Source organism: Branchiostoma lanceolatum, chromosome 1 (assembly GCF_035083965.1).
Source record: "Branchiostoma lanceolatum isolate klBraLanc5 chromosome 1, klBraLanc5.hap2, whole genome shotgun sequence".
Classification (NCBI taxonomy): Eukaryota; Metazoa; Chordata; class Leptocardii; order Amphioxiformes; family Branchiostomatidae; genus Branchiostoma; species Branchiostoma lanceolatum.
This window is the reverse complement of record NC_089722.1, coordinates 7,004,173-7,016,813: the sequence shown is the minus strand read 5'-3', so window position 1 is coordinate 7,016,813 and position 12,641 is coordinate 7,004,173. Positions and strand designations below refer to the sequence as shown.

Below are 12,641 nucleotides of genomic sequence, written 5' to 3'. Positions count from 1 at the left end.
TTCATTGTCATTGTCATTGTCATTGTCATTGAAAACTTTTCCACTTTGTAAAGTAACGTTAGAAGTGCATGCCTCTTATCTATTAAGCTTAGTGCTGCAACGTTAGATACGACCAAAACCCCACAGAGCTATCAAAATTATATAACCTTTTTAACACCATATTTTCCACCATTCTCTTTATACCGAGATAGCCAATGCGACTGATTTCTTTCAAGACCCCATAGGTTTTCAAAAGCACTTGTTACGTAGCCACTGATTTCCCTTCATTTTAGGACTTACGTATATTAGACACAAATTTAGTACTCCATTCACTGTTTTAATACTTTTCATGATTTTGAAGTATGTTTTGTATAGCTTAAAGATATCAAAAGGGTTTTATCTTTGATTGAGCATGTAATATCAAGGTGACCTATAGGGTCTTGGCTTTCTCCAACGCCTGGCAACTGTTTCCAAACAACATGGCGGCCGGGGACTGAATTAAACCAACTCTTCTGCAGAAACTTTCAACGTTTTACAATGGAAGGAGACGTGGCCGGGATCCGAATCAACCCTCCCGTGGTGGAATTCATAGACATCGTTCCAAACGAACAGTACAAATGTACCCTAACCGTCCAGAATATCAGCAGAGCGAGCAAAATTATCAAGTTCCACGCGCCTTCGACCAGCGTGAGTTCACCTTTCCTTGCGTGATGAGTTCAAATCTCAACGCTACCTGCTTTTAATTTGCATTTAGGAGACTCTAATGGAGCGTATAAGTCGTATTATAGACTTCGTGAATGTTTTATGCTTCAATTTATTCCCGTGCGCTTGCTGAACAGCTCGTTTTAAGTGGAAATTTTACCCGTTTTTCTTTTTGGTGTTATGGGGAAACTGACAAGGTAAACAAATACTGTTTGTGGGAGGGGGGCGTTTGTGCTAACTGTTCTCGAAGTTGTTTATTATGTTGTCTGCTACAAGAATAAACTGTCTATTTCATAACCTTGTAATCAAAGGCTTCTAAAACTGTCATATATGGAAATACAGGGGTGGAAAATACCGACGTTTCAAACATATCATAAATTAGTTGTTTTTGTCGATTAGATACTACTATCTTGTATTTACGAAATTTCGTATGTAACATTGCATGATCAACATAACAGCAAAATGGCATTAGGAATTTTTGTGTTCCAGAAATTTGAGTTCAAGCCTCAAAATTACACTGGGTACCCTAAGACCACCACATTTAGAAGACGGTGTTATCGAGGCCTTCTAAAAAATGTCTTGAACACCAGGTCCTGGATATATAGCCAAGACTAGTTGGGCAGCCCTGGCTGTGTGTTCTGAACAGCCAAACCAATAGATGAAAAAGTACATCTGTTTAAGAAGTGAAAGTTGACTTGTCCTGCAAAGTGTTCAACTTCAAAATGATGTCTATCTTGTCTTCAGGAGTTCAAGTTGAAGGTTCGTAACCCAGACCGTCCCGTTGCGTCCGGTCTGGAGGTTACTGCGACCGTAGATTTCCAGACAGACAAGAACGATGACTGTAAGGACAGGATCATCCTATTGGTGGATGAGGATGTGGTGGAGATTCCTCTCTATGCGTAAGTGATCCAACTACTGGGCTAAAGAGGCAGTATTTACATATGTAAAAATCCTGTGTTCAAGTGTATCCTTGCTTCTGTTAAGTATATAAACTCTCAGTTGAATATAACAATCATATTAGAGGAACTCTCAATGATATCCACTTTATTCACTCTATTCTATTACTTAAACTATCCTTGAGGAATCAGATTGAAATATGAATTCTGAACATGTATTTCTAAGGTTTCAATCCGCATGTTGGACCTATAGCTTGGGCTTTAGACTTGCCAGAAAACATTTGATTTTTAAGTTTCTTTAGACAGTGCCCTAGAGAGAGAGGGTGAGAGAAGGTGCCAGCTCTGTGTTCTCTGGCCAATGTTTTGGTCATATTTAAGGCTACCACCTACCACCTTTTCTACTATTGTCTCAAACGTGAATTTAAAACCACCGTGAACACCCTACTGCAAAATTAAAACTGCACAAATTTAGATGCATTTGTATCAGTAAACTGAAACGTTCCTTTCTGCAGCTTCACCCCCAGCCCCATCATGGTTCTCCACGGTCCCGTGGACTACGGTATGGTTGTCGCCGACAGTCGGATCCTAAGGCGCGAGACCGTGGTGGAGAACCACGGCTCCATGCCGGGGGAGTTCAAGATCAAGTACAGCGGAGCCCTGCCCATCACCATCGCACCTGTGTCAGGGACGGTGGAGCCAAGGTCGTACCAGATCATCAGGGTTAGTCACAAATGTTCTTTGTTCTGTGTAATAGAACTAGAGATTTGTCAATGAGGTTAGACATACAAATAGTAAAGATACACAAGATAATAGTTACTCAAGCAGCTGAATAGATTTGAAATCAATCAACAATTTTCAAGTCTATCCAGCTGGTTGAGTAACTCATATCAAAAGAACTACAGTTTGGAAGGAAGAATTCATTTTGCATAGTGTCATTGGAGTATTTTATGCATTCTTTACTGTCAAGCTTTTTAGTTATAATCTAGAACAACATAAGGTATATAATCTGCTCAATTATCTCTGTTACCAAAATAAGACTTTTCAACTCTGTTGTCTTTACAGATTGAATTTGCGACTAAGGATCCTGGGACATTCGAAGAAGAGGTTGAGTAAGTAACATGACACATTACAAGCTCCAAAAATTATTTCTTGCCCTAAATTGTAAGCATCGATCTCACTTTATTGCCTCCTCTGTTTCTCTTGATTTTGCTATTGGCTTTTTTCTCTCCCAATATCCCACACCCCCTTTCCAGCCCCTTAAATGGAGCAGTCCTAACAACACTCCTATATTTACAGAGTGCGGCTAGAAGGGCAGGACCCACGCACACTCGTTATCAAGGGGTGTGTGGTAGAACAGAAGCTGCACCTGCACAACAAGGACAACGAGCCGTTAGATTGCGTGAAGTTTGGCTCCACCTTCTACGGGACAGACTGTATTGAAACAGGCTATCTGTACAACGAGGGGCCGAAAGAGATCAGCTTTGTGGCCATTCTGGATGAAGGAGGGGTTGGAGAAGAGGCTGTAAGTGATTTTGCCTTTTTTTGGCACTGCCACAGGAATGAAGCTGATACCTTATTGTGTTTTAGTCTTGTTTTGTTTTGTTTTTTAACCAAGAATTTTTTACGAGTTGGTGAACCTTGTTCAGAGAAATGTTATCTTAATTCCATTGGAAATATTCATGACAAGGTTTATTGTCATGAGTGTATCAGCCTGGATATATATACAACTGTACATTGTGTATATCAGGAATTAATATTTTGCTTTTAACATAGTAATCTATATCATGTTCTGATAGCCATCAGTGTTTACTTGACTTTATAATTAAAAAAGACATATTTTACTCCCTTTTTTCTCCTTTAGCCGCCTTGGATGAGAGTCATGGTTAAAGAGGTGATATTATGTGCCTGACAGGTTCATTATTATAAGGGGATAAGGAAGCGATAAGATTAAAGGGACTGTGTCATATCATCAAGGTCTTACCCTTAACAAAATCTGTTTCTTTGATTCAAAGATTCTGAATCAGATTTTGATTTTTAGCGGGAATGTACAAGATTTATTTGCTGAACATGGATGACAATTTTCAATGTGAAATATAAATGGAAGAATGAAAATGGATTTTGTTTGATGTGAAACATTGATGACATGGAACAATCCCTGCCCAACTAACCCCATGTATTGTGCAATATGCTAACATGTGTGGCAGCGGTGTAGCATGAATGGTGGAGGGAAAAGGTGGCTTTTTAGACTGTTCAGAGGCTACAACTGTATCAAAATCTGAATGCTCTGAGATGTATTATATGCAAACTTGAATACAGTTACTGTACCAACCACTTGTGCTTGCCAATCCTTGTCTAGTTAATTTCAAGAAAACTGACAGAAAAAGTGCAGAACGTTGGAAAAGTAGGACTGTCAACCTAAAATTGTGCCTCCCCTTGACTCTAACCCCACTTCCCATGCGTACCCTCCCTTTCTATCCCAAACTGATTGTGAATTGTATTGTAATTAAGAATACAAACAAGTTACTAAGTTATCAATGATTTTGGACACTAGGGAGTTGACCTGACAAAGAGCACAGCCGCTACCCTGGCGATAGCGGACAAGGAGCGTGCTCGCGGCAGCGCCAACCCGCTGACCTCCCTCGTCACAGCGATCCCAAACCAAGGACTCATTGGTCCATACCAGAGGGTGCCGATCCATTTCCGGTTTGCGCCACGCTTCAGCTCAGCTGAGATTGGCTGGAAAGGATTGACGAAGTCACCGCCGCGGCAGGACTACGCGTTGTACATGAGGTTCGAGATGATAGGCAGCCGAGAGGGCATGGTCACCAGGGATTTCCTGAATGGCAGCGCTAGAAATGGAGGTAAGATCAAGATTAATCTTCTCCCTGCTGCCTAACTAACTCTGTAACCAATAGAGAATGGGTTACCAATGGCTACTTCAGTGTGCTAAAGGTTAAAACCCAACAACAAGAAAAGTTTTTAAACGAGTATTAACGTTGGGTAACATAAATTCGGGATTTTTCCGATAATGGTTGACTGAAATCAATCTAGCAGAACAATAAACCATCCTTTTTTTCTATAATTCTGTCAGTATCATGTACTATCTTTGCACTAATCATATATATGGTAGATTTTGTCTCTAGTTGTGCTGACACCATAATATTTCAACTTGAAACTACCGTCCGCCGCACGCACAATGACGGTGCTGTCGGACAGGGGGGCACATTAATTCGGGAGAGAAGATTCGTCTTGAATATCTTACCGCTAATCACATTTTATACAGCAGCTATTCTTTCCATCCTTGGCTTGAGGAGAGTGCTATGGATATAGACGTGTCCAAGTAAAAAAAATACACGAAAAAACGGCCGTACCGCACACATCAGGCCAGTTCGGGAACAACCCGTGTGTTGAGTCGGTAGAACTTCACTCAAAGTCGGCCCATCGTCATCATCGGGCAACGTGTAACGTTACATTATTCATGGAACTTAGCTAGATGCCGTAGCAATGGTAATACTACTATGTCCATGTGTTCCTTGTTGTGTTAGGAGCAAACTTTGAGGAAAATATCTTCCTCAGTCCACTATCACACGCAGCATTTAGACAAAAAAGTGTTCCTCACAAACCTTTGTCGTCTGCTTGACAACAGGATTCTGGTTAACAATATGGCGGCGGGAAAATACACGTGCCGTAGGTTGTAGCAACAGAGAGGAGTTTTGATGATTGATCACACTTAGAATCCAGTTGCAGGTTAGCAAAAGAGATTGTAATAAGTTGTCTTGTAAATAATTGTGTTTAGCAGGAAGCGGATGTGACATTTTTCTTATAAACCAGCCGACAACCATGTTGTGTAATTCTCCCACGAAGCCCTCAGACTGTTCCAATAAGGGACGGAGAGTTTTTGACCTCGTCGCCTTATAATGCATGGTTATCGAAGCTTTTCAGACAGTGTTCTGAATACGTAAGTCTGTCAGGTTTGCATTTCTAGCGGTATTACTTATGTTGCATCTAGCACATATCCCTAAATACCCCGTTTTCGAAAAATCACGAATTTAAGTACCCCGCGAATTTATGTTACCCAACGTTAACTGTAATTTCCAACACAAAAATTGGACTTACCCAAATTTTCGACCGTACGACATCGGTCTTTGTCAAGGAGTGATCCATTCACCGCTGGGGTGACGTCACGTTATGCAGATAGCATACGTGAACAAGAAAAGTTGAGATTTTTCAAATTTAGATCTTGAAAAAGTGTGGAAAATATCTAGTGATAATGCAAGAGTAAGAAATGAGTCTTTTTTCAGAAATCAAAAAAACTTTTATTCAATAACCTAATCATGTATTTGTTTATGTTTGTTATTAGTCACAGGCGTCGAGGTTGCCATAACTGCCACGGCTCTCCCCATCCTGGTGAACCTCTCTCCGCACAACGCGCTGGACTTCCACGAGTGTCCGGTAGGGGAGCACGTGGATGCGCTGTGCACGCTGCGAAACGAGTCCACCATGCTGCCGCTGACGTTCAAGTTCAGGAAGATCGCCCACTACAGCAGTACTCCTCACAAGGGCAAGATTGGCCCAGGTAAGGAAGGATAAAAGACATTGTAGGCCATAACATACATGTACTTCAACAGTTCAAGCTACTTAAATTACTGTACATTCTTTTACTTTTGCAGTGGTTTTATTTTGCAGTAGGAGGGAAAGGGGGCTTTTTGTCATTCATGGTTGAAACAATTCTGTTGTACAGCGGTGATACATTAGAAATTCATATTCATGGTGTCATGAATTAGTGGTAGAGAGGTCCTGCAAAAAAAATGCAAAAATGAAACCATCTCGAAAGATTCACAGTATGTTTTCTCATTTCCTTTTTGGTCTGAAATATCAGAGAATGAACGGGAAAAGTTTTCTTCGACTTCAGCTGCAGAATTTTGGGTTATTAGAAATCTAACACCAAGACTTTCCCCCTTCAGGAGAGGGACAGGACCTAGTCTTCTCCTTCGCTCCAAAACAAGTCGGCAATCTCCGGAGCAACATGGTCATGGACATTGTTGGTTACCGTGCCAACGAGGATGACCCAGCCCGCCTGATCAAGCAGGCCGTGCACTCCTTCCCTGTGGAGCTGAACGGGATCGGTCAGCCTCTGGTCAAGAAGAGAGACCCCAGGTTCAACCCAGGTATGTATCGTGTATGAGGGAGCTTCAGGCAAAAGCCTCAACCGCCAAAGTAAAGAAATTGCAACACATTCATTGAGAAGAGTAGAGGTGACCCGGTGTGCTTGGCTAAACATGTGAGTCGTAGCGAAGTGGTATTGCACAACTAGCTAAGAAAAAAAGCATCATGCTTCTTCGCCAGTCTGAGGTTCAACCGTTCTAAGGAAAACAAAATACAGTACAAGTTGATAGTAGAAAGATTGACAATCATGTTTATTTCATGCATTACCCCTCTGCTCTCAGGTATCACCCCCCTCGTGGTGGGAGAGACGGGACAGTTTGTGGACGTGACCTTCTCAGACACCACGCCGTACACGCCGCGTGCTGCCATGCTGAACTCCACAAAAACCTCCATCCACACGCCCAAGACTCTGACCGGGTCACGTGAGGACAAGAATGCCCTGGTGGCCTATCCCAACGACAGGGCAGGCAGTATCAGGCCCAGCGATAGGAGGGAGAAATACAGGTGTGACCTAACACTGAATTCCATAACCAATCAAATGCCATGTAACATGTGTATTACTTGATCATATATGATTTAGACCTTTTGATAAAGCAAAAAATTGCAGATTCCCAAATTCTATCTAACTTGTTACAATAAGGTGTGGTGCCTTGATGTCAAAGTTTAAGGCATATAGATAACAAAAATGAACAGAGGCCTTAAACTCTGACATGAGAATTTTAATTCAGTAGTTTTGAAACAGTCCTGACCAATATTGGCTCCCTTTCCAGGACCATCTTTACCAAAGCTGAGCGCCACACCTTTGTGGACCCGGACTACGCCTACACAGAGGAGGAGGAGCAGAAAAAACACAACCACAAACAGAAGTACATTGGTTTCCTCAGGGAACAACGTGCAAACAGAGAGAAGATGAAGATGGAGAGGTTAGTTAATTCTAGTGTTCAAGGTCCAGGGTTTGATTCCCAAGAAGAAGCAATATATCATAGAACAGACATTGATTGCTATGTTTGTTTCTCTGTCGATTTTTTGTTAGCTGCCTAATCTTTAGCACACTGAAGTAGCCATTTGGTACCCCATTTTCTATTGATTACAGAGTTAGGCAGCAGGGAGAAGGTTAAAACCAATCTTGATTGTCTCTTATGTCACCACCACTCCTTTTACGTTCTATCCACAGAGAGTTTGTGGAACTGAACAACAAAGTAGACATGGGCATGAAACCAGCGTCGGGCCTACGACCTCCCAAGGTCAAAGACAAGGACACAGTAACTGCTGGTAAGCCAGGGCCACTACCCAACGAGAAGACTCGTCTGCTAAGCACGCGGGAACTGCGTGAAGCAGAAAGGACGGCTACGGTACGGCCAGTCAGCGAAGGACTGAATGCCGTCCCGACCACGCCTCAGGAGAAGTCTGACTGTAAGAAGAAATTATCGCCACAGGAGCTGCACCAGGTCGTCATTGGTAGGTCAAGGGTCAAGGTTGGGGTCATTGACATAGTAAATTTGTAACTTTCGTGAGTGCTTTTGAAAGGCAGACATTTTAAAATCTGTAAATTTGTACCTTTCGTGAGTGCTTTTGAAAGGCAGACATTCTAAAATGTGTTGCATTATCATGCAATAATATTTGTAGTGGCGTGCATAGTCCAGTGGTTAGCGGCACTGTCTCTGGAAGCCTTGAGTTTAATTCCTGCTATGTTACTCACCTAACATGCACGCTACCGGAAAGAATCACAGTCCTGACTATTCATACCGTAAACACTGAATGTATGAATTACATATCATGTGTCATACTTTACCGATCTATGAAGTATTGTAACTTTTATAGTTCATTTCACTGTTCATTGTGCTTGTCGAAAAGAGCTTGGGGAATTTCCCCAGTACAATGAACTTGTAAATACTGTACATAGTGTCTGTCTTCTCTCTCACGACCAGTGGAAGAATATCTCTTCATTGAGCTTAACTGGATTGAAATAACTTATATTGTTTCTCGGTGTACTGATGTTTAGGACTTGTCTTTACAGGACCCCCCACAATAGAGTTTGGGGAGGTGTGCCTGCGCTCCACAAGTGTGAAGGAACTGAACATCATGAACAACCTGAACCAGTACATCAGGGTTGTAGTGGATGTGAGTAGTACATTTCACTTTTGTAGATTATGTAAATGAGGAGGATACTGTAAATCACTTTAATATAGCGGCAGGATAATATAGCGATTTGGGAGAAACGGAGTAGGTCACGGCACTTAATTTTAACGGTTTGAACAAACATTACTGTCTCAAATACTAGTAATCAAATATTAGTGATGATGACATTTTAGCGGTTGACAAGTGACCGTTAAATCAGCTAAAATTAAGTTACAGTTAACAAATCAAGAATTACAGTACTATGTAGCTTCAATATGTACCTGTCTCTGGTGCTGAATTACATACCAACGAGACTGACTCCCCTGTCCCTGGTGCTGAATGACACATCAACAAGACTGGTGTCCCTGTCCCTGGTGCTTCTAGACACACAAACAAGACTGGTGCCCCTGTCCCTTGTGCTGAATGACAGTGTCCATAATCTAAGGTTTTTGAAAGAACAGCTTTAACCAAATGTATAAACTGAAGGCCATCCCAATTTCAGAGAAAGATTCTCTTGTCTACTCTTAAAAGTGGAGCCAACCTCAACATGTTCTGCAAGAAATACTGACCATTTTATGACAATGTTTCGTCCGCAGATTGACTGTACAGAGCTGCGCCAGACCAGTCCCCTGTCCCAGGTGGTCCCGCCCTGTGCCAAGGCTCAGCTTCCACTCATCTTCGAGTCCCACCATAAAGGCAGGTTCCAGAGGTGAGGACTTTTCAGTCTTTTCACAAGAATCTATAAAACATCTACTAACATAAGTCCACCAGGGTACATAATTCCGCCACCCCAAAAAGATACATTCAAACAGATCTCCAACCCAATGTCCCCATTATAATTCACTCCTGTATGTTTGAACTGTGCATACATGGGGGGTGCTGGACTAGAGATCACTCAAACCCACGTTTTTTCAAAGTGGCGGACTTATGTAACCCGGTGGATTAATGTTGATGGAGGTTACGTGTACAGTAAATTCATCTATTTTTGTGGGGACTTAACGGTTGCAACAGTACTGTAGTACAGTTCTGTAGTAATACATTGAAAAGGCATATTTGCAGTGTCATGAATTTGTGGTGGACTGCAAAACCGCAAAAATAAAAATGCCTTGAACATTTCAAGATTTACAGGCTATATACCCATTTGAAGGTAGTGCAAGCCTTACCTATAGTCCTTCTTTAGGGGAAAGAAAGATAAACCATTTCTTTACTGTCTCTTGTAGGTCAGTGATGTACACAGTGAATGGACACCACACCCACCATGTACTGGTGATGGCGGAGGTTGTGCCTGTCGCGCTAGAGTTGTCCACTCAGGAGCTGATGGTCAAGCCTTTCCCGGGGATGCCTGCTGATGCAGGTGAGTAAAGAGTTTGACAGGAAAAGTGTAGGAAAATAGATGAAGAATTGAATGGAAAACATTTGCCAGCAAACGCAGAATGATTCCCTCTCCCTCTTCTCCAAAAATGCTGTTCAGAATCCATTGTGTGTAGAGGGGTGGGTGCTGTCCTTAATATGATAAGGAAAGACCCCCCCCCCCCAGTCAGAAGAAGAAAAGATGGTCTATAGGAACTTACTGATAGGTATCTAATGATTGCATGGAAGAAAGTGAACTGACTTCTTTGCAATTGTATGAATTTAGGAACCCAATAAACATATTATTAAGTGATGGTTTTCTCAAAAGACTCATTGACCCTCATGGGCCTTATAGTACCAAATGTATATTTGTTAATACTTACTAATAGGTAATAGAGTGCTAAACGTTTAACATTGTACATGTGTATGTACAGGTCTGAGGGGAACTGTCACCCTACACAACAAGAGGAACTACCCTGCTGAGTTCCAGTGGCATCCTATCCTGGGGGAGAGGGGCATGGCTTTCTCCATCAGGCCTGCTTCAGGTGAGATGATAGTTTTGCTGTACGTGTATGTGATCTAGACTTTTAAGTAAACCTTCTCCCCGCTGCCCAACTCTGTAACCAATAGGGAATTGGGGGCCAAATGGCTACTTCAGAGTGCTAAAGGTTAAGCAGCCTTGCTTTTGGATTGCAAGGTTAGAGCTTCAAATCCTGGCAAAAGAGGATAGCACCACAATACAGTTTCTACTTATGAAATGGAAATACACTCACTTGCAGTGTATGGGGCGGTGCCCATCTCCGTTTCTATAGCCTGTGTGCCATACAGTTGTGGAAGCACTATAGCATGGGGTAGTGGTAGTGGTGTTTGGTGATAACTACTATATGCTTTATGTTGATGAATGTTAGACATCCCGTTGATAAGATATGCAAGATAACAGTTACTCAAGCGACTAAGTAGATTTTGGAAATGGACCATACTCTTTCTTGTCATAAGGGCCCAGTTTTGCAACTCATATTCTTATTTTACTGCAACAGTAAATGGAACCAAATTGCAGACAGTTGAGTGATGTTTATGCCGTGTTTGATTTTTCAGGTACTGTTGATGCCTTTAAGGACCTGGCGTGTGAGGTGGTGTTCCACCCCTCCTACCTGGCACCCGAAGAGGGAGAGTTTAATCTGCTGGTCAACGGGGGTGGAACGGAACATCTCAAGTGTTCTGCAAAGGTGAGGTATTTACTATGAGGAAAGACGACTGGCTTTTTTCTTGGAAAAAACTATTGAAATGACAAAAGGTTTCTATGTCATCAGAATCTTATTCAAAGAAGTAAAATTCAGTGATGTGATGTTTTTGTCTAAATTCTAGTCACACAACTACAGCCAAAACTGCCCGAGAAAGCCACCAATAAGATCTGGTCTATATATGTGGACAGGATTCTTGATGCTTGTGTCAATGGAAAAAATTTGTTCAAGGGACCATCAAAAAGTGGTCACATTGGCCAGGTGGTCCTTATGTAGAAGTGGTCACTTATACATGTAGTTTGTATATTAGTGTTCATTGCTGAATGTGCAAATGTTTCTGGTTCCAGTTGGGCCAGACTGCGGTACAGTTTGTAGAGCGGCGGATCCTGTTTGGCTCGGTGCCCATCAACATGACAACGACTCGTACAGCTCTGCTACACAACACCAGTCAGCACCATGCATACTACCAGGTGAGAGGTTGTATTTAGAGTCTTAGACTTGTGGATTGATTCATTAGATCTGTTTCATTTTAAACTTCCAGGGGAGAAGTACCAAAGCTCTTCTCCTCCCTCCCCTTTTGATTTAATTTGCTTTGTTATTCATCCACATTTGTTTCTTCGGCATGATAGTTTACTCAGTGTCTGAAAATTGTATGCAAATGACAAATCTTAAGTAGGTACAGTTCAAATCTAAAGTGGTTCAAAACATCAACAGCAAATCATTATATTGTTATTGATTCAGGTACCTTTTGTTTTCAGGTCGTTGACCCAAACCCCTTCCCAGGTCTGACTGTGTCTCCCGTCCATGGAGCAGTGCCTGTAGGGGGTTATGCTGAACTCAAGGTAGGTTCTTACCACATCCGATAATCAGCTTAAGTTTTTATGTGATATTATTAAAGGACAAGGTTTTCACATCAAGTACTGTACCATCAAATGCCAAGCACCTACATCTGACTAGAAAAATCATTCTTATAGTCCAAATTTTAACTAAGAATGCATGTTTCATTTTCTCCTCAGATTGAGCTGACTCCAAACGCAGTGATCAAGTTTGACACGAGGATCCAGGTTGCGATACGTGGCTGGAAGACCGTAGAACTGCGGATGGGAGGCAAGGTGGATCCGCCGTGTGTTGACATCGACATGGTGAGGACAAAACAGCTTTTATTGTCACATTGGAAATGTTATAGGTT

At 42.0% G+C, this 12,641-nt stretch overlaps 1 protein-coding gene across 6 annotated transcripts in view; it reads left to right on the top strand.

Moving 5' to 3' along the window:
- Positions 1–437: 437 nt before the first annotated feature.
- Positions 438–12,641, top strand: part of LOC136430181 (cilia- and flagella-associated protein 47-like) — a 40,328-nt gene continuing 28,124 nt past the window's right edge. For 4 of the 6 annotated variants that reach the window (XM_066420919.1, XM_066420833.1, XM_066420665.1 and 1 more), the window contains exons 1-20: positions 438–666; positions 1,426–1,580; positions 2,090–2,297; positions 2,640–2,686; positions 2,874–3,099; positions 3,439–3,468; positions 4,129–4,438; positions 5,938–6,153; positions 6,542–6,745; positions 7,025–7,247; positions 7,514–7,666; positions 7,918–8,201; positions 8,761–8,864; positions 9,458–9,570; positions 10,082–10,215; positions 10,646–10,756; positions 11,307–11,437; positions 11,800–11,922; positions 12,211–12,294; positions 12,469–12,594. In XM_066420919.1, coding sequence (XP_066277016.1) covers positions 517–666; positions 1,426–1,580; positions 2,090–2,297; positions 2,640–2,686; positions 2,874–3,099; positions 3,439–3,468; positions 4,129–4,438; positions 5,938–6,153; positions 6,542–6,745; positions 7,025–7,247; positions 7,514–7,666; positions 7,918–8,201; positions 8,761–8,864; positions 9,458–9,570; positions 10,082–10,215; positions 10,646–10,756; positions 11,307–11,437; positions 11,800–11,922; positions 12,211–12,294; positions 12,469–12,594 — 3,132 coding nt within the window. In that variant the 5' untranslated portion in view covers positions 438–516. The remainder of the gene's footprint in view (positions 667–1,425; positions 1,581–2,089; positions 2,298–2,639; positions 2,687–2,873; positions 3,100–3,438; positions 3,469–4,128; positions 4,439–5,937; positions 6,154–6,541; positions 6,746–7,024; positions 7,248–7,513; positions 7,667–7,917; positions 8,202–8,760; positions 8,865–9,457; positions 9,571–10,081; positions 10,216–10,645; positions 10,757–11,306; positions 11,438–11,799; positions 11,923–12,210; positions 12,295–12,468; positions 12,595–12,641) is intronic. The other 2 variants (XM_066421008.1, XM_066420754.1) reach the window with 1 other exon arrangement.